Below are 26,297 nucleotides of genomic sequence, written 5' to 3'. Positions count from 1 at the left end.
TTGAGACAGAGTCTTGCTCTGTCACCCAGGCTGGAGTGCAGTGGCAGCATCTCAGCTCACTGCAGCCTCCACCTCCCAAGTTCAGGCAATCCTGCGTAGTAGCTGGGACTATAGGTGCACCACCACACCCGGCTAATTTTTTGTATTTTTATGAGAGGCAGGGTTTCTTTTTTTTTTTTTTTTTTTTTTTTTGAGACGGAGTCTCGCTCTGTTGCCCAGGCTGGAGTGCAGTGGCCGCTTCTCAGCTCACTGCAAGCTCCGCCTCCCGGGTTTATGCCATTCTCCTGCCTCAGCCTCCGAGTAGCTGGGACTACAGGCGCCCGCCACCTCGCCCGGCTAGTTTTTTGTATTTTTTGGTAGAGACGGGGTTTCACCGTGTTAGCCAGGATGGTCTCGATCTCCTGACCTCGTGATCCGCCCGTCTCGGCCTTTTAAAGTGCTGGGATTACAGGCTTGAGCCACCGCGCCCGGCCGAGGCAGGGTTTCATCATGTTGCTCAGGCTGGTCTCGAACTCCTGGCCTCAGGTGATCCGCCCACCTCGGTCTCCCAAAGTGCTGGGATTACAGGCATGAGCCACCACACCTGGCCCACTTTTGCCTTCCAAATCTCATGCAAACTTCTCTGTGGCCAACACTAACCCAGACCCTCTAACCTAGTTTGGTTGACTCAGTATAAAGCTACCACAAGTGAGCTAACCAGAGCTTTCTTGGGACGATTAACCTGGCAGCAACCCATGAAGGACAGATGGTCAGGATAAAGAAAACCAAACCTCCAATAGCTCTTGGGTTGACACTGTCAGCTGGTGTGGTAGTCATTAGGCCATTCACAAATCTCTCTGTCCCTCTCTTTTGCCATCCAGACACATGATAGCGTGCTTCTCCCCCTTCACAATAGGTGTGGTCCTGTGCCTTCCTGTAGCCATTGTGTTGGCCACTGAAATGTAGGTGGAGGCAACACAGCCACTTCTGAATAGAAGCTTTAAGAGTCAGTGCAGGCTTTGTTACTTTCCCTTTTCCTTTTGTCATGGTGACCAGCGGTGTTGCCAATGGTAGCTGCTTTGTCATCCTGAGTCCCAGAGGGGTGAAGACCATGATGCGGAGCAGAAGCCCCACCAGCCTCTGGTGGACCTGCAGCGGGAGCAAGAAACAAACCTTAATGGCTTTAAGCCTCTGAAGGTTTGAGTTCATGACCACAGCACAACCTAGCCTATGCCAGCTGACAGGGGCAGAGGGCAGCAGTAGCAGTGGGATGCTTTCCTGGAGAGCAGACCTCCTCTCAGCAGAGCTAGGACAGCAGCTTTCACCTCTGCGTTCCTCAGGCTGTAGATGATGGGGTTCAGTGAGGGTGTCACAACCCCATAGAACAATGCGACAATCTTATCCATGTTGGGGTCCTTGGCCTTGGGTTTGAAGTACATGAAGGAGATTGTCCCATGAAAAACCACCACCATTGTGAGGTGGGCTGAGCAGGTGGAGAAGGCTTTGTGCCGGCCTGCGGCAGAGGGTACCCTAAGGATGATGGCCAGGATGAAAAGGTAAGACAGGCAGATGAGCAAGAGGGGGGCCAGTGTCAGGACACCTGTGGCCACCATTAATGCCAGCGCATTGAGGGAGATGTCCCCACAGGCCAGTTTTAGCACTGCCAAGATCTCACAGAAGAAGTGGTTGATGACGTGGCCACAGAAGGGGAGGCGCCAGACAAGGATGGACTGTAGCAGTGAGTTGGCAAAGCCTGTCCCCCAGCTCAGCACTGCCATCCGCATGCAGGTCTCCCCACTCATGAGCTCTGGGTACCTAAGCGGCTGGCAGATAGCCACATAACGGTCGTATGCCATCACAGCTAGCAGCAGGCACTCCGTTGATCCCAGCGCCAGGTTAAGGTACAGCTGCAGGGCACAGCCAGGGAAGGAGATGGTCCTCTGGGCTTCCAGGAAGTTGACTAGCATGAGAGGCACAAAGGACGAGGTGCCGCAGATGTCCATGAGGGAGAGGTTGCTGAGAAAGAAGTACATGGGGTTGTGCAGGTGAGGGTGCTGCACATTCAGCCCTATGGGGAAGGCATTCCCCAGCACATTCATGGAGTAGACACCCAGGCAGAACATAAACAGGAGCACCTCCAGGTTACAGTGCTTGTGTAGCCCCAGCAGGACGTTTTCTGTCACAGCTGTCTGGTTTGCCTCCTTCATCTCATTCTGTCTCCTTTTCCATCTGAACCACCCAGCTTTATGGAAAAAGCTCCAAGTGGCCTGGGAGCCCAGTGACCTGATGTCTGAGCTGCAGCAGATCAGCCTCCCTCTCTGTAATTTAGTTTCACCATCTGTATAATGAGGGAGTTGGACTTCAGATCTGCAAGCTGGCCTTCTCAGTGCTGCAGTTCTGCGGACATCACTAAGGGGAGGATGGGGCACATTCTAGTTCCCTAGGTTCCTCTCTGCTCTCCCCAGGATGGGGTCAGAGGAGACAACAGAGAAGGATTCATGTTTAAAATGATCCTTTGGAATCCAAAGTGTTTTTGGCCATTAACAGGAGCAACTTTTCTACATTACGGCTTCATATGACCAAATTATGGCCATAGAATTTCAGATTTATCCATCCACTAAATATTAAGTACCTATTCTATGCTAGGTATCAGGTGCTGGGGCTATAGCAGTAAGGAAAATAAGTGGACAAAAGGATTCCACACCTGTCACAGGCGCTGCTCCACTCCCTGAGTCAAGTGAGATGAGCTCTGGAAGGCAGGTGGGTAATGGATGATGCTCACCTAGTGTTCCTTTGGGCCATGAAGATCAAATATTTCAGCCCCACAGGATGTGTAAGCTTGATTTCTGGTCATCTCTCCTTAAGGACCATTCATTAATTTTTTTAAAAGGACACATAAGAACATACATGTCTTGATAGAGTTACTGGTCACAGGATTGAACTCTGGTCATGAAAGCCAGGTGACTTACTTTCTGGCTTCCATATTGCTTTGTAGGAGAAATGATACGATGATGTCACACGAGGAGGGAAGCCAGACACGAATCTGGTGGAGGTGCGGTCAGTCGTGACCAACTTTGCAAAGGGAGCAGTGGGCGAGGCTGTGGTCTCTCCCAGGTGACCTCCATCGCCATGCAGAGCTGCTCTCACTTCTCAGGAAAGGCCAGCATCAGGTATTCATAGGAGGAAGCCCAGGTGTCCCCAGAGAACAGTAGTCTTGTTAGGACTGGAAAACCGTCTTATGGCCAGGTGGTCCCTGGTCTGAAGGAAAAATAGGAGCTGAGTGTGAACTTTCATCACTCAGAAGATATAATCCACCTCTCCCCTCCCGCCCTTCGCTCCTGGATTGGTTGTGAGGACAGTGCTTTGTGACAGCGATGGAGCCCTGTCTGTCCTTCTGGGCCAGATTTCTTTTTTCTCTTATTCCTCCTGTTTCGTTTTATCCACCATTTGTCGAGTTGCAGGGCTCACCCTTTCCTGAAGAAACCATCTCTTTTCCCAGCTCCCCACCTTTGTCCTAGATGGAGGCATGTCTTTCCTCCCATCCCCAGCGTGGGGGTGTTCCGCCCATTCTCCAGAGCCCAGTGCTGCACCGTCTCTTTTCCTCCCTCTCCTTCCCCTTGCTGTTACCTGCTCCCATCTTGTGCTCCCACCGCCCTTCGCCATCCCTCCGTGTCATTGTGTGCTGTGTGGTGCACCTGTCTTCCCTACTACACCTTAAAGTCAGGAGTCTGCCTCCTTCCTACCAGCACCTCACGCAGCAAGTGCTGCGAACTGCAGGCACCTGGCAGATAGCGAATGCATGACGCCAAAACCCAGCTATGCCTCCTGGCTGTAGCTCAGACCAGCTGTGTGATACTGACCAAGACACTTGACCTCTCTGAGACTCAGCTTCCTCCTTGAAGACTGGGATGCTGTGTAGCTCAGAGGAAACATACACCTGAAGGTGCTGCCCTGGGGGGTGCAATGACCTGTCACTGAGGCTGGATGGAGGACGGCATCCATCATCAGCTACAGGTGCCTGCTCCATCTGTACTAGCCACCTCCTGGACAAAGGCTCCAGTGTCCTCCATGACACCAGCTTTCTCCAGAGCCTGTGCAGGGTTTCTTTCCTCTACCCTGAATCAGGGTGATTCTTTTTTTTTTTTTTTTGAGACAAAGTCTGGCTCTGTCACCCAGGCTAGAGTACAGTGGCGCAGTCTCAGCTCACTGCAAGCTCCGCCTCCCGGGTTCGCACCAGTCTCCTGCCTCAGCCTCTCGAGTAGCTGGGACTACAGGCGCCTGCCACCACGCCTGGCTAATTTTTTGTATTTTTAGTAGAAATGGGTTTCACCGTGTTTGCCAGGATGGCCTAGATCTCCTGACCTTGTGATCCACCCGCCTTGGCCTCCCAAAGGGCTGGAATTACAGGCGTGAGCCACTGCGCCCGGCCAATCAGGGTGATTCTTAAAGGACAGTTTCAGGAACATACAGGGGCACTTGGGTAATCTTGGTCAGTAACTGACCTTTAACTATGATCCACGTGAACATCTATAGTTAGGGTTTTTCTTGGCGAGGCTTGGCAAAAAGTAAAGAATTCCCCAAGTGTGAAGCCTCATTCATTCACTCATTCAACAAATAGTTATTGAGCACCTATTATGTGTTAGGCCCTGGGCCAGGTGCTGGGAATACAGCAAAGGCAGACCTGGCTCCTGCCCTCATGGAATTTGTAGTCATTCATTTACTCGGTGACTTTGAACACCTCCCCTCCTCTCTCCGGGCTTTAGATCTCTGAGATTCTCTCTGCGTCTGGGATGTAAAGACAAAGTAAAGCCTGAAATCTGGAAAGCAGAACTGTAAGATCTTTGTTTTTGATGGGTGTGTTGTTACAGAAAGAACTATGTTCATCTCAAATTCTGACAATGGACACAGATGTGGGGGTTTCAAGCAGGTGAAGGGTGGGAAACCACCTGACTGCATTTTTCTTCATCACTTACACCTCTAACAGTAAGACCAAGTGGGCATGGTGGAGGCATTTGAGGGCTTTTGTGTGTAGGCTCTGGCCCGTCCTCCTGCCTTGCCTCCACCGCATCCCTCACGCACAACTGCTGCAGCCTCACCAGACCACTCCCTGTCTTTTGGACAAAGCCTGCGTGCTCCAATCCCGTCCCTCTTCTTGGGCAGTTTCTTCAGGCTGGAGTGCCTTTCTTTTCTACTCATCCTTCAAGGCTCAGTTCACGCACCACTGTCTCGTGCAGCCTTCTCTCAGATGGCTTCATACAAACTGACCACCCAGACAACAGGATGGTCACATAGCTATTAGCAGAGGTTACATTCATTTTGCCTTCATTATAGTTCCTTTTTCTTGTATATCTCTCTCTGCCTAGACTATGAGCTATTGCAGTGAAAGGGCTGTGTCTTTCATCACTGTCACCCTCCAGTGACCTGCAGCCAGGAGGTGTCAGTGATTGCCATTTGAGTTGAACCGTTTATTGACATCCCGTGTTGTCCTGCCAAAAATCCCGATCCTAGGAATGGTGGTTTGCACCTGTGCACCCAGCTACTCAGAAGGCTGAGGTGGGAGGAGCACTTGAGCGCAGGAATTCGAGGTTACAGTGAACTATGATAATGCCACTACTCTCCAGCCTGGGCAACAGAGTGAGTCCCTTTCTCTAAAAACGCAAACAAAGAATGCTGAACCCAAGGTCTCGCCTCAAAATCCATTCCCCCTTCCCCCTTCCCCCTCCAAAACATATACCACAACAGAATGATGCAGCTATTGTGATTGCTAGGAGAAGGGCTTTGGGGGGTGCCAGTCTCCTATTTGCAGAAACACCTGCTCTTTCTGAATAGCTACGTCAGTAACATGGTGGATTTTCCTCAACTTAAGAGTCTGATCGTAACACATTCATGGAAACTAGAACCAGCACATGAAACCATTGGCTTATGGCCCTAAGGAAATAACTCTGTGTCCAGAAAATGCCATGTTACCAGGTTACCAACAGCTTTGCCTGTAGCATGGGCACAGGCTGGGACATCAGAGAGGAGCTGGTTCCCTTGGTGGGTGGGTTGGGATGGGCAAAATTATGTCACAGTAATGTACAACCTTGTCATTTTAGTGGCTAGCATGACAAAGTTTTATTTCTCATGCTACATGTCTACTGTGGCTTTCCAGGTGGCTCAGAGTTCTCAGAGCCGCTGGCAGATGGAGGCTCCACCCTGTGGGACGTCACCAGTGGTTATGGCTGGGGAAGGACACACTGGAGCCTCTCGTACCAGTTCACTGCTCTGAGCCACAAGAGACATTTGTCATATCTGCCCACAGCCCACTGGCCCTGTGACATCCTACCACCTGCCCAGAAGGAAGAGAACCAGAATTACTGCTGAGCAGCCCCTCTGCGTGTGGGTGCAACGGCGTCTTACGACTCTCAGAAAGCTACTCTAGCGGCCATCTACCAGTGTCATGCAGTGTCATGCTCGGTCATGGCCTGGAAGATCAGAGTCACAGAGTGATAGGACCTGGGGTGTCTCTGAAAATAACTGCCTGGTTTCACTCCCCAGTTTTACATCTCTTGAGAGGCAGAGTGATGCCTAGAATGAGCCCTGGACTGGGAGGGTGAGTCCCAGGTTTGAATCGGGGACTTTGTTCCTCTTCTGCTGTATGACTTTGGTCAGATTTCTCCTTCTGAGAAGTGGAGCCAATTACGTGATCTCTGGTACGCTGTAATCTCTGAAACATTTCCTCATATGTTTCCAGCAACTTCCAACCTAAGGTCTGATAGACCCAGGGTTACTCTGCAAGCTAACTGTCATATCAGTCTCATTGTCTGGTAAATCTAATTTTAACCACTTAATACTTATTTTAGGCTTCACAAATTATTTTAAAAGAAAAGGGGCATAATAAGAGGAAGGCTTCAGTTACAATTTCCCCGAAGAGCCTGGATCCGGGATTCCTGCTTCACTGCTTCCTGGCTGTGTCGCAGAGAAGATGAGGATGGCCCTGGAGTCAGACAGGACCAGGGTCTAAGCCCCAGCTCTTCCACTTGATAACAATGTTCTCAGCCTCAGCTTCCTTACCTGTACCATGGAGATGGCAGCATCTCCTTGTGGGCTTGTTTTAAGGATCCAGTGAGAGGAAGCATGCAAAGCTCTTAGAACAGAGCCTGGCACTGCTAAATAGTCAGTGAGCGGTAGATGATATTATTACCATCCTGTCCCTGTCCCCCAGCAAATATTTTGGCTTTTAAATGTTTTAAATGATTTCATGAGAATAAGCAATGGGTCAGATGAATTCTCCTTACCTCACACCTACTGGCCATGGCCTAAATGTCTGTAGGGAGCTGGAGCCAGGTGAGGGGAGCTGAGGTTTGGAAAGTGCCGAGTTCATTACCAGCAAGTGCACGGTGCTGGGATGGACTAGGTTCCCCCCACCTCGCCCCACCACTGCCTCCCAAGACCTGCCCCATGTTCCCCTGCCATGTAGACAATCTGCTTGCTCCCTGCTCTCAGGGAACTCACGGTCCCTGTCCAATTTAAAGTTCAAACTCTGCAACTACACAAAGGTGCAGGCTTGGCAGCTGTGGGACCTGGGCTTCAGAGACTCCAGGTTCCTCGGCCTGCCCCAGGAGGGCCCTGCTGAGGTGAAGTGGGCATAGGAGAGAGAGTGAACAGAGAATCTGAAGACTGGGTCATGTTGCAGTTCTGCCCCTTGGATGCCATAGGCTCCAGGCCCATGAACCCGGCTTCACTAGGCCTGGGTGTCTGGGTTGTGGAATGGGGTGTCTCCTTCCAGGATTGCCGTATGGACCTGGATTCATCAAAGCTTAAAGTAAATTGCTTTGTAAGGTAGGAGACACCAAGTACAGGCGAGGGACTTTGTTAGGTCAGGGATTTAATCAGGCATCTGAGTTTTTACAGATTTCTTTATTCCTGTTCCCTTCCCTCCCCTTCCTGTCCTTTCACAATAAAGAATAACAACTTGACACAGCTTAGAGACTAAAAGTCATCCTTCAGTAAAGCAGCAGAAGTTGCAAAGTTTCCTATGATGCTATCATTTGTCTTCTGGATTTTTTTTCAAGAACATAGGTTGAAGTAAAAAATGGAAAGGTTGTTACTGTTTATTTTCTATCTGCTCATAGTATATTGTCCCCTTGCTGCCCCCATGGATACCCTGAACTCAGCAGGTCGAAGACAAACTCACCATCTCCCCACTTCCTCCATCTACTGTGCTCATCCTCCCCACTCAGTGTCTCAGTCCACCCCAAATAAATCAGAAACCTGTGACCAACCTACGGTCCTCACTCTTCCTCCTCCACCTCTATAATCCCAAATATCTCTCCGAAATATTATTTTACACATATATACAGTTGACCCTTGAATAACATCGATTTGAACAACGCGAACTCACTTATACTTCTATTTTTCAAATAATATATTGGGGATTTTTTTTGAGATTTGCTACAGTTTGAAAAAACTTTCGGATGAACCGCCACCCCTGAGACAGCAAGACTAGCCCCTCCTCTTCCTCCTCCTCCTCCACCTACTCAACGTGATGTTGACAATGATACTTTTATGATGATTCACTTTCATTTAGTAGATAGGAAATCTATTTATCTTCCTTATGATTTTCTTAGTAACATTCTCTTTTCTCTAGCTGTATTGTAAGAATACAGCATATAAAACATATAACATACAAATTATGTGTTAATCGACTTTTTATGTTGTTGATAAGGCTTCCAGTCAAGGTAAGCTATTAGTAGTTAGGATTTGGGGGAGTCAAAAGTTATACATGGATTTTTTTTACTGTGAGGAGAGTTGGCTCCCCTCACTCCCGTGTTGTTCAGGGGTTAACTATAATCCCAAATATTGTATCTCTAACTCCCAAATGTTATTTTGCATCTGTATCTATCTCCCCAATATTTCTTGGGGCCACCCTCTCCTTTACTGCCCAGCTGGCTCAGGCCTCACTGAGGGCCTGGGTGACTGCAGCAGCTTCCTACAGCAGTGTTCTCCCATCCCTGCCCTCAGGAGGAAGCCTTTCTCATCTGTCCTGTACTATGGGCAAGGTGGTCTTCCATATACCATTATTTTTTAAGTTCAAAGTCATGGTCATCATAGAAATATTGGACAATATTACAAATAATAGTTTAAAAAAACAGTATTTATCTGTAACCCTGTCACCCAAAGGAAACAACTGTTAGTTAATATTTAGTCATCATTTTCCAGTATTTCCTAGATACCCACTTATTCATAGATCTGTAAGAAAAATATTTAAAAAGTTAAAATTGAGATCATACTAAAATACAGTGTTATGTGTTCTTTTTTGTTTTCTATTAGTTACATTATGAGCATTGCCCATTATCATATACCCTTCAAAAAATAAGATTCCTGGCCAGGCATGGTGGTTCACGCCTGTAATCCAAGCATTTTGGGAGACTGAACTGGGAGGATCGGTTGAGCCTAGGAGTTCAAGACCAGCCTGGGCAACATAGTGAGACCTTGTCTCTATTAAAAATAAATTAGCTAGGCGTGGTGGCGCATGCATGTAGTTCCAGCTCCTCAGATGGCTGAGGAGGGAGAATTGCTTGGGCTCAGGTAGTTGAGGCTGCAGTGAGCCAAGATTGTACCACTGCATTCCAGCCTGGATAACAAGTGAGACCCTGTCTTGAAAAAAAAAAAAAAAAAAAATTCTTGATGGCTGCATCACATACTACCACTGGACTCCACCAGGATTTGTTTAAATATTCTTCTATGGTGGAACATTAAGATTATTACAGTTTTTTTTTTGTTACTACAAATAATGCTGTTATTAATATCCTTATGTCCAAATCTTTGTGCCCTTTATTATTTACTTAGACTAGATTCCTAGAAGTAGAGATGTTGGGTCAAGGGATCTGGAAGTTTTGAGGGCCCTTGATTCATATTTCCAACTTACTTTCTAGGAAGTTCATATTAAATTATCCCCATTTCCACCAGCAGTGTATGATACTGCCTACCTCACTGCACGGCACCTAACAGTGGACATTGTGTTAAACAAGAGAGGGAATGGTATCTAATTAGTGGTCTTGCTAAAAATCAATCTGATTGTAAACCTCTAGAGCCCACAGAATAAAACCCAAACTCCTGTCATGTATCCAAGGCCCAGCAGAATGGCATGGCCACTGGCATGGCTGCTGACAACCTTCTCTCACGCGTGGTCAGACAGGCTTGGGTGTTGCTCACTCCTCCAGCTGTGCTTCTCTGTGCCTCTGTTCTGGCCAGCAGAGGAAGCAGGGAGAAAGCCCTGGGAGGGGAATTCAGGCCTCATGCAGGAGCTGTGCTTACCTGTAGCCAGGGGCAGGAAAGGTGGACTGCTGCTCACAGGGCAACCCCACTGCTCCCGTCGTGCAGATGGTACATACAGGCGAGGGCAGGGCAGGGAATGGAAATACTCTGTGAATCTGGGTCAATGTCCACTGCCTGTCCACTGAGTCATCAGAAAGGAAAGCTGGAAGAGGCTGAGCACCAGGCAGGGACAGCTATGGCAGGGTCCCAGGGCATGAGGTGAGGATGGGTAGAACAAGCCCCCTCAAGTCAGGTGAGGCCTGGATCCCAGGAAAGGGGGCACTGGAAGCTGCTGCTGCTGCTGCTGCTGCTGGGCGAGGTGAGGTGGGAGGAATGGTGAGGCTCCAGGCTCTGGCTGGATGATTGGTGTCCCAGGGCCTGACAGTTCTGGGAATCTTGGACTTTGGGCCTTGTTTTGGTTAATAGTGTCAATTTGATTGGATTGTGGGATAAAAGTATGAATCCTGGGTGTGTTCTGTGTGGGTGTTGCCAAAAGAGATTCACATGTCAGTCAGTGGGCTGGGGAAGGCAGATCCACCCTAATCTGGTGGGCACTATCTAATCAGTTTCCAGTGAAGAGAAAGCAGGCAGCAAAACGTGAAAAGGAGAGACAGGCCTAGCCTCCCAGTCTACATCTTTCTCCCGTGCTGGATGTTTCCTTCCCTTGAACATTGGACTCCAACTTCTTCAGTTTGGGGACTTGGACTGGCTTTCCTTGCTCCTCAGCTTACAGACAGCCTATTGTGGAACCTTGTGATCATGTAAGTTAATACTTAATAAACTCCTCTTTTTATATATATATATCTTCTATTAGTTTTGTCCCTCTAAGAGAACCCTGACTAATACAGGCCTCATCGCTGCCTCTACTGTCACCTACCAGGGAGGCTAGGCCATTCCCGTCATCTGTGGACTCCGTCTCAGCTCTGCTCAGATTTGGGAAGAACTCCAGGCTCTGCCATTGTCACCCCTACACTGACATGTTTATATCTCTAAGACTCTTGTGCAGGGTCTAGGGCTGGGCAGGGCTGGGCCCTGGGAGAGGGAAGAATCTGACACTCCTTGCTTTTGGACACTCCTTGCTTCGTGGGGAGGACCCGAGGAGAGTACAGAGCTGGGCAGTGCAGGGCATGTGGGGGTCACATCTGGCTGGTATGTGAGGCTGTGAGAAGGGAGATAGGGTGGGAGGGGAGGAAGGCTGGGGAGTCAGTCAGGCAGGACCAGCTTGTGAGGGCCTCAAATGCCCCACTGAAGAGCTTCCACTTTGTCCTGAGAACAGTGGGGAGCCACCTAAGGATTTCAGTGAGAAGAGTGATGCAATTACATGTGCATTTCAAAAAGATGCCCCATGAAGGAGAGATTGTAGGGAGGAACAGGACTGAAGTCTTGGGACCAGCCAGGAGGCTGGTGTGAAGGCCAGGGTGATGCTGAGAGCTGACCTATGGCAGTGGCAGGGGCAGGAGCAGAGGGTGATTTGGGGGCTGTTCTGTGGCAGGATCAGCGGGACTTGGTGCTGCCTTGCTGGGATGAAGATACCAGACCTGTAGCCCTAGCCCTGCCACGTCCTCACTGGCATTGGCATATGATGGCCTCAGCTACTAACCTGAAACCTGCATCTGTACAGAGCCCCACCCTCCCTCACTTGGAGGCCCAGCTCCTGCCCCACGCCTTCCTGGCGGCCTCCTTCACCTCCTTGTTCCTCAGGGTGTAGATGATGGGGTTCAACATGGGTGTGACCATGGCGTAGAGGACTGTGAAGACCTCATCAGAGATGTGGGCTTCCTTGCTCTTGGGCTTCATGTACATGAAGATGATGGTGCTGTAGAAAAGCAGTACCACAGCCAGGTGTGCTGAGCAGGTGGAGAAGGCTTTGCAGCGCCCGGCAGCTGAGGGCACCCTCAGGATGGTGGCCAGGATAAGCAAGTAGGACAGGCAAATGAATGCCAGGGGCACAGGCAGCAGCAGGATGGAGCCCGCCAGCAGGAAGACTTCGCTGACCAATGTGTTACCGCACGCCAGCTTCAGCACCGCCAGGATCTCGCAGGTGAAGTGACTGACCACGTGGTGGCCACAGAAGGGCAGCCTCATGGCAATGACTGTCTCAGTCACTGACTTGAGGAGGCAGAGGACCCAGGCAGCTCCCGCCAGCAGCACACAGAGTCGGTGGCTCATGAGCAGGCGGTATCTGAGTGGCTGGCAGATGGCCAGGTAGCGGTCGTAGGCCATGATAGCCAGCAGCAGGCACTCCGTGGAGCCCATGGACAGGCTCAGACGCATCTGGATGGCACAGCCAGTAAAGGAGATGGTCTTCCGGGATGACAGGAGGTGGACCAGCATCAGGGGCACAAAGGTGGACGTGTAGCAGATGTCCAGGGTGGATAGGTTGCCCAGGAAGAAGTACATGGGCGTGTGCAGGTGGACATCTAGCACGCTCACCGCCACAATGGCTGTGTTCCCCAGCAGGGTCACCAGGTACATGGCGGAGCACAGAGGGAAGAGCAGGTGCTCCAGGGCTGGGTAGCCAGAAAATCCTTTCAGAAAGAATGCGGACACCCCTGTTCTATTGAGCGGCTGCATGCTGCAGAGTTCTGAAGGGATGATCCACAGTTGGGATGAAAGGAGAGAGGGTACAGGGCGCAGGGAAGCTCACAGAGCCCCTTCTGGGATGAGATGGACTGTCAGGATCGTTTCCAGCACTACCACACTTGCTCTCTGTGACGTCGGGCAATCCCTTTACCCTCTCTAGGCCTCAGTTTCTCCATGTGAAAAGTGAGGATTGATTTAGATCAGCATTCCCTGAATGTTAATCAGAACATTAGTAAGCAATCTGAAAAACCAATTTGAGACAACATTTGATTAACAAAAAGTAAAGCTCTTTACTGCAGGACTTCTCAGAGTCTTTAATATGCTAATGTGATCTATGACTCCCACAAAGCAATGTAGAACATGTGTACCCCAAACTTATTTGATCATGGATCCCCTTTTACAGAACACCCATTAACTTACTGCAGATAAGTGTTCTATGAACATAGGCTGGGAAACAGTGGGCTAGATCAACAGTTCTCAAATTTTAACATGCACCAGAATCACCTGGAAAGTTTGTTAAAACAGATTGTTGGGCCCCAAACCCAGTTTCTGACTCGGTGGGTCTGAGTGATGCTTCTGCTGCTGGTGCAGGTACCACACTTTGAGGAACTATTGGGCTAGATGGTCTCTGAGCAGGTGGAGATTCTCCTGGCTTTAAGGAAGCCTCTGAGCCATCGTATTTGCTATTCCCACTGTCCGGAATGTCCTCGGCCTGCAGTGGTCTGACCTGTCTCTTCAGGCCTACTGTAGTGTCCATGAACAAAGCATACACCGTGCTGTGTGTCAGAGGGGCTGCTGACCTTGAAGGCTGTTGGTGGGCATGTTTCCCTGCCCCCCGCCCAGGGCCTGTTTCATTAGCTACCCTGTGTGGATTGGACCTTCATAATCTGCCTTCCTGTGGGTATCCCAGCTAAAATCTGATGGAGCTCTTGGCCCAGCTCCAAACCCCTCTGTTCTGTGGGCCAGAGCCAGGGTTGCTTTGACTTCATGAACTCCTAGGGTATTAGCATGGAACATGCCCAGAGGCCAACTTGTTGGATCTCCCATTGTATAGATGGGGATGCTGAGGTCACACAACAGGTCTCTGGAGAGGTGAAGCTAGAATCCAGCCCTCCCAACATACACCATGCTCAGAGTGGGTGTATGCTTCTCTTAGGTTTCAAACAATGCTTGTTCTTTTACGGTTCTAGATGGGTATCTGTGCCCCAGGTGCTGCCACAATCCTCTCACCAGCAAAAGAGCATGAGTCACCTCTCTTTAGTGTTCCAGGGTATCTGGCATGGTGTCATTAATCCCATGGGACATGATGCCAAAGCCTGGGCAGAGCACAGTTTCTCTCAGTGCCTCCCTTACAGGAGACCATTTCTGTCTTTTATTCCTCCCTCACTTACTCACCCCAGAACCCGGAAGTGACTGAGGACCTACTACATGCCAGGTGGTGCCAGATGTGAGGGACCACCGAGGACAGGAATGCTCCCAGGCTGCTGAGTGCAAACCCTTCCTAGGCAGAGAGGACCCCCAACTCTCCCATACCCAGCCTCCCCCTCTCCCACTCTTCCATACCCAGCCTCCCCTCCCCAACTCTCCCATACCCAGCCTCACTCTCCCCCACTGTCTCATACCCAGCCTCACCCTTCCCTGACTCTCCCATACCCAGCCTCACCCTCCCCCCACTGTCTCATACCCAGCCTCACCCTTCCCTGACTCTCCCATACCCAGCCTCACCCTCCCTCTACACTCCCATACCCAGCCTCACCCTCCCCCCACCCTCCCATCCCCAGCCCCAACCCCCCCCCCCCTCCCATACCCAGCCTCACCCTCCCCTGACTCTCCTATACTCAGTCTCCCCCTCCCCCAACTCTTCCATACCCAGCCTCACCCTCCCCCCACTCTCCCATACCCAGCCCCACCCCCCCCCCCCCTCCCATACGCAGCCTCACCCTCCCCAACTCTCCCATACCCAGCCTCCCCTCTCCCCACCCTCCATACCCAGCCTCACCCTCCCCACACCTCCCATACACAGCCTCACCCTTCCCCCACCTCCCATACCGAGCCTCACCCTCCCCCAACTCTTCCATACCCAGCCTCATCCTGCTTCTGTTTGCTTCCCTCTAGTGACAGGAAGCTCATTACTCCTGTACATATTTTTCTTCCTTTCTTTCTGCTGTCGGGCTACTTGAAGGGTCACAAGTGGAGTCTCTCTAGGTCTCACTGGGCCTTCGCCACTCATGAGGTTTCCGGGTGGGTGGCCCCTATGGCTACTCGTTCTTCTCCCAGAGTGTAAGTGTAGGGTTCAGAGCTTAACCCCACACACGGAGGCCCTCCCTCAGGGAGTCCGGGGTGCCTTGCAGCAAGATCTCTGATCCAGTCCTAGGGCCTGAGAGAAAAAGTCTTCAGACTCACCATGGGCCCAGGTACATGTGAGCCACAAGTTTCCTTCAAGACTTTGGAGTTCCCAGCAGGGAAACTCTGAGATTGGATTCCTGGAGAGGGACCCCCATTTAACAGGGCACAAACAGAAACAAGCACTGTGCCAGGGCTGGGGTGTGACACAGAGATGGCATCATGAGCCCCCAGTGGCTAGCTCAGGCACCACCTCCTCTTTGCGTGGTTCTAGGTACTACAGTTTATTCCCAAAAGTCACAAGGAAGCATCTGCAGCTTTGGCTACCTATTGGAATATACATACAGGCCACCACATGTGCACTCACCTACAGGAGAATGCACAAATACTTGTGTGACATACAGGTGCACAAATGTGTGCCTGTGAGTATAAGCCACACATAGGCTTGTGTGTGTACCTGTGTTGTCATTCACATGAGCATACACACATTAGGTACCGCTCACTGTCTCTTACACATATGTGTGCACACACATGCCCAGCTCCAGTAGTGCATCCCCTTGAACCCGGGGCCAGGGTGCTTCAGAGGGCTGGGCAGATGCCTTAGACCCTGGGAGGAGGCGTGTGGAAACCACGGCCAGGAGGGGCAGCAGGGGCATCTCTAGGAAGGAGCAGCTCTGAGGGAAGGGAGCAAACTCTGCCTACAATGACCCAGAAGGACACGGCAGCCCAGGAGCAGGGGCAAGCCGCAAAAGACCTGGGACCCCCGCTCTTCCTTCTGCCCTTCAGCTGGGGGATGGGGCCTGCGGGAGGAGGAGGAACGTGACCGATGCTGTGGACTCTGGTTCCCAAAGCAGGGCCAGAAAGCTTTGTCTGCAGAGCCCATGATGTTCTTTCTGCCCCCACCTCCCTCCTGGCAGAATGCTACGGAAAAACCAGTTCAAATGGCACCTCCACAAGGAGCCTTCCCGTATCCTCCCCAAGGCTGTGCTGAGCCTTCTCTCCTTTTCACTCCATGGCCCTGTGTTTGGACCTCTTGGATAATGCCCACCTTTCTCTCTCACTTCTTATCTGCTTCCTATCCCAGCCAGCCTGCAGGGATGTCACCCTTCCTCTCCTCTCCCAGGTTCTGAAGGCCAAGCTGAGACTGCCAGCCTGGCCATGGCTGACTTCCTCCTGTCTTGCTGTGATGTTCTGTGGCTAAGACAAACAGGGAGTGAGCCGCTGGATGCCAAACACAGGCTGGTTCCTGCCTAGGTGACACCTTGGCAGAGCTGGGAAGGGTCTCACAGATCAGCTGGACTGCCCCCCTGTTATACATGGGGAAACTGAGGCCCAGTGAGGCGAAGAAGCTTGCCCAGTGTTGCACAGTCGATCAGAGGGGGAAGCCAAGGCCCCTGTTCTTCTCAGGCTCTTGACTCCCTCCTCTGCCTTCACATCCCCATTTCTCACTCACCTTCAGGCTCTCTGGATCCATTTCCTTGGCTCACTGGAGGATGTTTCAGAGGGTTTGAGACCGGGGACCTTTTCTCTCTGGAGCCAGGGGGACACAGTTCAAAGAAGGAAGCCCAAGCCTCCTAAACATAGAGAATCCAGGTGGACGGGACATGGAGTTTCACACCAGCCCAGCTTTCCAAACTCTGAAAACATGCCTGAACTTTCATAGAATTAAGCAAAGGGTTTGCAACTCGATAGAATTAAATGAAACTTTTGGAATTTGGCAGAATTACACAAACTGCTTAGAATTCAGTGGGTTTCTTGGCAATGTGCAGGTTTGGTAAAATTAGGAAACGGAGAGGCCAGTAGTTTACTGTGGGCAGCCAGGGACCCCCTGACCTGGTAGCACCCAGCTCCATCTCAGCCGACAGCCTCCGGGGGAGCAGGCAGGCCATATGGAGGTGGCACCTTTCAAAGCACTCTGTGCACCAAGGGACTGCGCGATCCCTGAGGAAATTTAGAGGGAAGAGAGGAAATGTGCCCAGCTTAGAAACTTTGGGGTGCCTCAGGGATAATGTCCCAAAGACCCAATTACAAAGAATCTATTTAGAAATCTTAATTGGTATGGAAAAGTTGGAGAAAGTGGCTAAGGGACAGGAACCATCCTCTTAGGCCAGGCCCCAGCCAGTGCTGACCCAGGAATGTTTACAGAATGAATATGTGAATGGATGATGAGCAATTAAATGAACACATAAGCAATTTTCAATGAATAAATACATGTAAAAATAAATGAATGAGTGAGTGAACAAATGATAGGCAGACTTGCTTTCCAGGTGAGGAGCTAGAGGTCTTGGCTCAACTCTCACAGGGATCTTACAAAAGTGCAAAATCTAGGAAAGTGAATAGGGGAGTGAACTGAACTGGATGAAGAAGCGCAGCAGAATTACAGACTATCAGAGCAGGAAAGTGCTTAAAGGCCATCTTAACCCATGCTCACTGTCCAGGCGGGAGAACTGCCCTAGAGGGGTGAAGGGGCTAGCTCAGTGCCACTTAATGAGTCAGGAGCATGGCCCTGGGTTAACTCTGACACGGACTTGTCCACCCTTGAATCCTATCTCCCTCAGTCAATGCAAAGCCTGTCTGCCCAGGCAGCCAGTGACTGGGTTCCTCCAGTTGGTCCCTCTTCCCTGTGCTCAGAGCATCCATCTTGATGGTTCCTCCATGAGGTTCTCGACAGTTTTCAGAGTCCATGTCTCTGCAGGCTTAACGGTCTCTTTATTTACTTATTTATTTATATTTATTATCATTATTATTTTTGAGACAGAGTCTCGCTCTGTTGCCCAGGCTGGAGTGCAGTGACACATTCTCAGCACACTGCAACCTCCGCCTCCCAGGTTCAAGCGATTCTCCTGCCTCAGCCTCCCAAGTAGCTGGGACCAGAGGCATGTGGGCATGTGCCACCACACCTGGCTAACTTTTGTATTTTTAGTGGAGACAGAGTTTCATCTGTTGGCCAGGCTGGTCTCGAACTCCTGACCTCAACTTATCTTCCCGCCTTGGCCTCCCAAAGTGTTGGGATTACAGGCGCCAGCCACTGCGCCCAGCCAAGGGACTCTTTAAAATTAGGGTCATGGCCGGTGGGTGGCTCAAGCCGTAATCCCAGCACGGTTGGGGGGGCGAGGCGGGCGATCACAACGGGTCAGGAGATCGAAGGACCATCCTGGCCTAACACGGTGAAACCCGTCTCTACTAAAGAAATACAAAAAAACTAGGCCGGCGACTGGTGGCGGGCGCCTGTAGTCCAGCTACTCGGGAGGCTGAGGCAGGAGAATGGCGTGAACCGGGAGGCGGAGCTTGCAGTGAGCTGAGATCTGGGCAGTGCACGCCGCTTGGGTGACAGAGCGAGATCGCGTCTCAAAAAAAAAAAAAAAAAAAAAAAGTTTAGGGTCATTTATTTTGGAATAGATATTGTTGTTTTGTTAGAGTTTTATTTCACTATTTTAAAATTAAAAGGAAGTTTATTAGAATTTTATTTATTTACACAAAATAAATTTACACTTTTACTTTTCCAAAAGTAACTATTGTTATTAGTTTTGTGTATATCTATCCAGATACTTTTCTGATCATTTGCATATGTATATCTATACATAGAAATAGGTCTTGTGATTATATATGTATATCTATATATATAAATAATCTTGTGACTTTTTAGTATGCTTTTTTGTTGCAGGGTTATTGAAGGATGATTGATGTATAACTACATTTAAATCATATAATTTGATTAGTTTTAATGTATACAGTCATGAAACCATGACCACAATCAAGATAATGAACTTATCTAATATACCTACAATTTTTCTCATGCTCCTTGGTAATCCATTCCTTTCTTCCCCAACCAGGCAGCCACTGATTTGCTCTCTGTAACTGCAGATTACTTTCCTTTTCTAGCATTTTACATAAAGGGAATTATGCAGAATGTACTCTTTTTAAAATCTGGCTTCTTTCACTCAGCGTGATTATTTTGAGAGTCATCCATGTTGTGCGAATCAATGGTTAGTTCTTTTTAAAAATAGCATCTTTATTGAGCTATAATTCAAACACCATGCAGCCGCTCATTTAAATTCCGCTGTTTAAAATGTACAATTCAAATACAAAACTGTTGCATTGTACACTTGAAATGGGCGAGTTTAAAGTGTACAATGGGTGAATTTAAAATGTACAATGCAATAGTTTTGAGTATCACCACAGTTGATTTTAGAACATGTTTATCGCTTTCAAAAGAAAGCTCATACTGTTTAGCAGTCATTCCTCTTTTCCCCTCAACCTCCACCAGTCTTAGGAAATCTACTTTTTGTCTCTACTGAGCTGCCTATTCTGGACATTTTATATAAATGAAATTATAAAATATGTTTCCCTTTGTGACTGGTTTCTCTTACTTAGCTTAATGTTTTCAAGGTTCATCTATATTGTAGCATGTATCAGGACTTAATTTCTTTTTATTGCTAAGTAATATTTAATTGTATGGATATACCACATTTTATCTGCCCATTCATCAGTTGATAGACATTGGGTTGATTCCGCTTTTTGACTATTATGAATAGTGCTGCTATGAACATTTGTGTACAAGTTTTTGTGTGGATGTATATTTTCGTTTTTCTTGGATATTTTCTTAGGAGTGGAATTTCTGGGTCGTATAGAAACTCTATGTGTAGATTTTTGGGGAACTGTCATTTTCCAAAATGGAAAGTATCATTTTACTTTCCCATTTTACATTTCCCCAGTACATGAGGGTTCCAATTTCTCCACATCCTCACCAACAATTGTTATTATCTGCTTTTGCAATTATAGCCATCTTGGCCGGATGTGGTGGCTCACACCTGTAATCCCAGCACTTTGGGAGGCTGAGGTGGGCAGATCACTTGAGACCAGGAGTTCGAGACCAGCCTGGGCAACATTGTGAACCCTCGTCTCTACAAAAAATACAAAAATTAGCCGGGCGTGGCACGTGCCTGTAGTCCCCACTACTTGGGAGACTGAGGCAGAAGAATAGCTTGAGTCCAGAAGGTTGAGGGCTACAGTGAGCCATGTTCATACCACCCTACTCCAGCCTGGGTGACAGAGTGAGACCCTGTCTCAAAAATAAAAATTTATATATGTATAGCCATCATAGTAAGAGTGAAGTGGTATCTAATTGTGATTTTGATTTGCATTTCTCTAATGGCTAATGACGTTGAACATATTTTCAAGTGCTCATTGGCTATTTGTATATCTTCTTTGGAGCAATGTATAGTCAGCTCTTTAGCCTATTTTTATTTTAATTTTCAATTTTAATTTTTTTTCTTTGAGATGGGGTATTGCTCTGATACCCAGGGTAGGGTGCAGTAGTGTGATCTGGGCTCACTGCAACCTCTGCCTTTTGGGCTCAAGTGATCCTTCCACCTCAGCCTCCTGAGTAGCTGGGATCACAAGCACACACCATCATACTCAGGTAATTTTTTTGTATTTTGGGTAGAGATGGGGTTTCACCATGTTGGTGAGGCTGGTCTTGAACTTCTGATCTCAAATGATCCAACTGCCTTGGCCTCCCAAAATGCTAGGATTACTGGTGTGAGCCACTGCATCTGGCCTAATTATATACTTAAATTTTACTTTACAAACGTAAGATCACAGTCAAAGAGGTTAACTATAATTTCAAATTTTATCAGCCACTTGTTCTATTTTATCACATTCGAAAATATTCACTCTTACTATTTACTTTAAACAGTGATCTATAAATTTGTTTAGACAATAATAATTAAGGACCTTTTCTTCTTCAGGATGATAAAAAAATTTATGATGTATTGAAGATACTACTAAAGAAACGTTACTTTTGGATTATGGCCTCTACATTGAAGATCTGTAGGATTTTTAAAAATTAATTTTCAAATCTTTCCATGACCTCTCTGTTCTAAGAAATATCATCTTTGTAATAATTTGTGTGATTACTTTACAAATCAAAAATTGATTCACAAGACTGTATTACCATAATCACTAATTTTAAGTCTTTTAAATATTTTCTTTCTTTTTTTTTTTTTTCTTTTTTTCTTTTTTGAGACGGAGTCTCGCTCTGTCGCCCAGGCTGGAGTGCAGTGGCCGGATCTCAGCTCACTGCAAGCTCCGCCTCCCGGGTTTAGCCATTCTCTCGCCTCAGCCTCCTGAGTAGCTGGGACTGCAGGCGCCCGCCACCTCGCCCGGCTAATTTTTTGTATTTTTTTTAGTAGAGACGGGATTTCACCATGTTAGCCAGGATGGTTTCGATCTCCTGACCTCGTGATCCGCCCGTCTTGGCCTCCCAAAGTGCTGGGATTACAGGCTTGAGCCACCGCGCCCGGCCCTCTTAAATATTTTCTATATTTCTTTTCTTGATCATAAAATGTCAATAATATGGATATTCTCTTAATATAACAAAATATTTAATTATCTCAGTTTCCCATCAACCCACCAGCCATTTATTAATTACATTGGCCATTTTCATTGATTGGCAGGAGGCTCCTCCACGAACATCTCCCATGGTTTCCACTGCATCATTTATCTTGCCAGACTTAGTTCATTTTCAGCCTGAAGAATCACCTCTTTTATTTGAACACCTTGAAGTTGGTCTTCTGATTGTTTAACAGCTGGTTCTGCTTTAACCATAGCCAGCTTCTCATTTGCAATCTGTTCTGTATACTTTCTATATGCTGCTTTTTTAGGGGTTCGCTTAAGAACATCAAGGATCTTTGTGTACAATATTCTTAGCCTCTTACATTTTAGCAGACTGATTTTAGTTGCTTGTCTTGTGTGGACTCTTGCATACAGCCAATCCCACAAGGTCAGTGGTCTTCTTCAGCACACCTGCCATGACCATGCCGACAAGCCAATTGGATCTTCTTTAATTTCTTTCAACAATATTTTGTAATTTTTAGAGTATACATTTTCTCCAAGAATATAATTATATATATAATGTTTTATATAATTTCTTTAAAAAATAGGAGAAGAAATAAGAAATATGCACTTAAAACTGCCTTTTATAATTATGTAACTACCTTTATCAGTGCTGTTTGTTCTATCACATGGATTTGAATTTCCATCTGTATTTGCTTGCTTTCAGCCTAGAGGATTTCTTTTAGTATTTCTTGTGAAGTGGGTCTGCTAGCGATGAATTCTCTTTGTTTTTGTTTATGTAGGTATGTCTTTATTTTGCCATGGTTTTTGAAAGATAGTTTTCTGTTTTAATATTTTGGTTGGCAGGCTTTTCTTTCAGTACTTTGAATATGTCAGCCTGCTGTCTTTTGGCTTCCACTCTTTCTGATAGGAAATCAGCTGCTAATCTTATTATCATTCCCTTGTATGTGATGAGTTATTTGTCTCTTACTGCTGTCAATGTTTTCTCTTTGTCTTTCAAGCACTTTTACTATTATATGTCTGGGGTGGGTTCCTTTGAGTTTATAGAGTTTCTTGAATGTGTAATATTTTTCAACAAATTTGGGAAGTTTTCAGTCATTATATCTTCTAATACTTTTTCTGTTCATTTCTTTCTCTTCTCTCCTGGTAATCCTATCTCACTCATATGTTAGTACACTTAAGGGTGTTTCACATTTCCCTAAGGCTATGTTCATTTTTCTTTATCCCTTTTTCTTTCTGTTCTTCAGATTATATAATCTCTATCAATCTATCTTCAAGTTTGATGATTCTTTGGCCAATTCAAATCTCCTGTTGAACACCTCTAAGTGAATTTTTCATTTTGGTTATTGTACATTTAATTTTGGAATTTCCATTCAAAATAGTTTCTATCTCTTTATTACTATTCTCTATTTGATGAGAAATTGTCACCATAGCTTCCTTTACTCTGCCACCCCTCACCAGAGGTAGAATTGCTGGATCATATAGTAATTTTATTTTTAACTTTTTTGAGAAACTACCATACTGTTTTCCATTTTATATTTCCACCAACAGTGCACAAGGGTTCCAATTTCTCCATAGTCTCACCAACACTTGTTATTTTGTGTTTTTTTTTTTTTTTTTTTTTTTTTTTTTTAAATAGCAGCCATTCTAACAGGTGAGATGGACTATCTTATCTCATTGTAGTTTTGATTGCATTGCCTTAATGATTTAGTAATAAACATTTGTTCATGTGCCTATTATCCATTTGTATAGATTTTTGGAGAAATGTCTATTTAAGTTATTTGCCCTTTTATTAATAGCACTGGTTTTTTTTTGTTTGTTTGTTTATTTTGGGTTTTGGGAGTTCTCTCTATATTATGGATGTGAGTCCCTCATCAGATATATAATTTATAAATATTTTCTCCCATTCTGTGAGTTGCCTTCTTACTCTGTTGACATAGTCTTGTGATGCACAACATTTTAATATTTTCATGAAGTCTAATTTGTTGATTGTTTTCTCTTTTTTTGCCTCTGCCTTTGGAGTCATATCCAATAAATTACTGCCAAATTCAATTTCATGAGGTTTTTGCCCTGTGATTTCTTCTAAAAGTTTGATAGTTTTTGGTAGGTCTTTGGTCCATTTAAAATTTTTTTTTTTGTATTTGGCACTACAAAAGAATCTCTTTTGCATGTGGATATCTAATTTTCCCAGCATGATTTATTGAAAAAAACTGTCCCTTCCTAAATAAATAGTCTAACTTCTCTTGACAAAAATCACTTGATATGAGGGTTTACTTCTGGGCTTTTCATTCTATTCCATTGGTCTATGTGTCTGTCTTTATGCCAGTACCACGCTGTTTTGATTACTGTAGCTTTGTAGTAAGGTTTGAAATCAGGAAGTGTGAGTCCTTCAGCTTTGTTATTTTTCAAAGTTGTTTTGACTACTCAAGGTCCCTTGAGATTCCATATGAATCTTAGGATGGATATTTCTATTTCTGCAAAAACATCATTGGGATTTTGATAGGGGTTGCACTAAATATGTAGATCCTTTAGTTCTTTAAGCATGAATTCCTTTAATTCTTTGAACATAGTTATAGTGGATGCTTGAAATCTTCATTGGCTAAATATGACTTGATGCCTTTTGCTGGCAGTTTCTCTTGCCTGTGTTCCCCCTTCATGTGTGCATACTTTCTTGTTCCTTTGCATGACTCATAATTTTTTTGTTGAAACTTTATATTTTTGGTAATATATGGTAGCCACGCTAGATACCGATCTTCCACCCCTCTTTGTAGCTTGCTTTTGTTATTTTTTACTTCTTTATTACTGACTTGGCTAGACTAATTTAGTCTATTATCCCACAGTATGAAGCCTCTGTCTTTCCTCAGAGACTGTAGCCTTGGATATGTACACATTCACCCTGGGATAACAGTGGTTTTAGCAGAGCCATTTGACTGCCGCTTTTCCTGATCTATTTGTAAAAGTATCTACTTCTGCTGGTATCACACCCAGTGTTAGGCTCCACAAATTGTTATCTGATTGCTTTATTGTTTTTGATCATGTGCTGGGGAATACATTACACCACAGTCTGATCCAATTACATTTGGGCAGGAGTATTTTTGAGGCCAGTCTTTGAGTTTTGTTTTGACCCCAGGAGAATTCTCCTTAGCTCTCTTTTTCCGTGGTATTCTGCTGTTGTTGGGTGAAGGGTTTTATAAATATCAATTAAGTTGGATGAAAGTATTGTTCAAGTCTCCTATATTCTTACTAATTTTCTGTTTACTTGTTTTTCAACTACTGAGACAGGGATGTTGAAATCTTTGGCTGCAATTACAGATTTGTCTGTTCCTCCTTTCAGTTCTGTCAGGTCTTGCTTTATGTATTTTGAGGCTCTGTCATTAGATACATAAGCTTTTAGGACTGTTATGTTATTCTGATGAATTGACATCTTTGTCATTTTCAACTGACCCTCTTTATCCCTGTTAATATTTTTGCTCTAATATCTACTTTGCTATTAATATAGAGTTGGATCTTTAATTTTTTTTTTTTTTTTTTTTTTTTTTTTTTTTTTTTTTTTTTTTTTTTTTTTTGAGATGGAGTCTTGCTATGTCACCAGGCTGGAGTGCAGTGGCGTGATCACAGCTCACTGCAACCTCCACCTCCTGGGTTCAAGCAATTCTCCCATCTCAGCCTCCCGAGTAGCTGGGATGACAGGCACGCACCACCATGCCCAGCTAATTATTGTATTTTTAGTAAAGATGGGGTTTCACCATGTTGGCCAGGATGATCTCGACTTCCTGACCTCATGATCCGCCCTCCTCGGCTTCCCAAAGTGCTGGGATTACAGGCGTGAGCCACCGTGACTGGCTGGATCTTTAAAAAATTAATCAGACAATCTCTGTCCTTTAATTTAGATGCTTACACAAATTATATTAAAAATGACCAGGGATATAGTTGTATTTAAATATTTCATCTTGCTGTTTGTTTTCTATTGCTCCATCTGTTATTTGTTCCCCTTTTAATCTACCTTTAATTAATATAATACCACCTGACCTATAGTATATAAATGTTGCAACAGTGCACTTTCACTTTGCGTCTTCTGGGTTTTGAGCTGTTGTTGTTATATATCGTAATTCCACATCTGTTAAAATTCTATAATACCTTATTACTTTTGCTTCCAGTAGTCAACTATGTTATATGTTCCTTCCTTTAAAAAATTTATTAGCTTCCTATTGGCCACATCCAAGCTATGTCTTAAAAGGTTTAAAATTAGAGTAAAATATTTTATATTTATTCACATATTTACCATTTCTGAAGCTCTTTATTGCCTGGTATAGATAGGTATTTCCTTCTGATAACATTTTCTTCCACCTGAAGGACTTCTTTTAACATTCTTATAGATCTGGTCTGTTGGTAACAAAGTCTTTCAAATTTTGTATATCTGAAAATATTTTTATTTAACTTCGGTTTTGAGAGGTATTTTGCTTAGTATAGAATTCTGACAGCTAAATTTTCCTTTTAGCATTTTGAAGATATTGCACCACTGTTTTCTGGCTTGCATTGTTTCTGACAATGACTGCTGTCATTCTTATGTTTGTTCTTCTGTATATAACGTGTCTTTTTCTATGATTGCTTTTAAGATGTTCTCTTTACCACTGATTAAAGCAATCGTATTATAATTTGCCTTGGTGTAGCTATCTTCATGCTCTTCTGCTTGGGCTTTGTTGAGTGTGGGGAAAAGAAAGAGAGATCAGCCTGTT

At 46.1% G+C, this 26,297-nt stretch overlaps 2 protein-coding genes and 1 pseudogene across 2 annotated transcripts; all 3 read right to left on the bottom strand.

Moving 5' to 3' along the window:
* Positions 1-546: 546 nt before the first annotated feature.
* LOC108519014 (olfactory receptor 13C7-like) lies at positions 547-10,718 on the bottom strand. The gene is made up of 2 exons (XM_017857787.1): positions 10,279-10,718; positions 547-3,237 (listed from the first exon to the last, which is right to left on the bottom strand). Exon 2 carries the CDS (start codon positions 2,184-2,186, stop codon positions 1,203-1,205), a length of 984 nt encoding a protein of 327 aa, XP_017713276.1. The 5' UTR covers positions 2,187-3,237; positions 10,279-10,718; the 3' UTR covers positions 547-1,202.
* Positions 10,719-11,834: 1,116 nt separating this feature from the next.
* Positions 11,835-12,907, bottom strand: OR13J1 (olfactory receptor family 13 subfamily J member 1). The gene has a single exon (XM_017857762.1). The coding sequence runs from the start codon at positions 12,850-12,852 to the stop codon at positions 11,914-11,916; it is 939 nt and encodes a 312-aa protein (XP_017713251.1). The 5' UTR covers positions 12,853-12,907; the 3' UTR covers positions 11,835-11,913.
* Positions 12,908-21,633: 8,726 nt separating this feature from the next.
* Positions 21,634-22,018, bottom strand: LOC108519003 (NADH dehydrogenase [ubiquinone] 1 alpha subcomplex subunit 5-like; annotated as a pseudogene).
* Between the last annotated feature and the right edge of the window lie 4,279 nt (positions 22,019-26,297).

Source organism: Rhinopithecus bieti, unplaced genomic scaffold (genome assembly GCF_001698545.2).
Source record: "Rhinopithecus bieti isolate Rb0 unplaced genomic scaffold, ASM169854v2 scaffold_47691, whole genome shotgun sequence".
Classification (NCBI taxonomy): Eukaryota; Metazoa; Chordata; class Mammalia; order Primates; family Cercopithecidae; genus Rhinopithecus; species Rhinopithecus bieti.
Note: the sequence above shows the minus strand (reverse complement) of the source record. Positions and strands in the feature narration are given on the sequence as shown.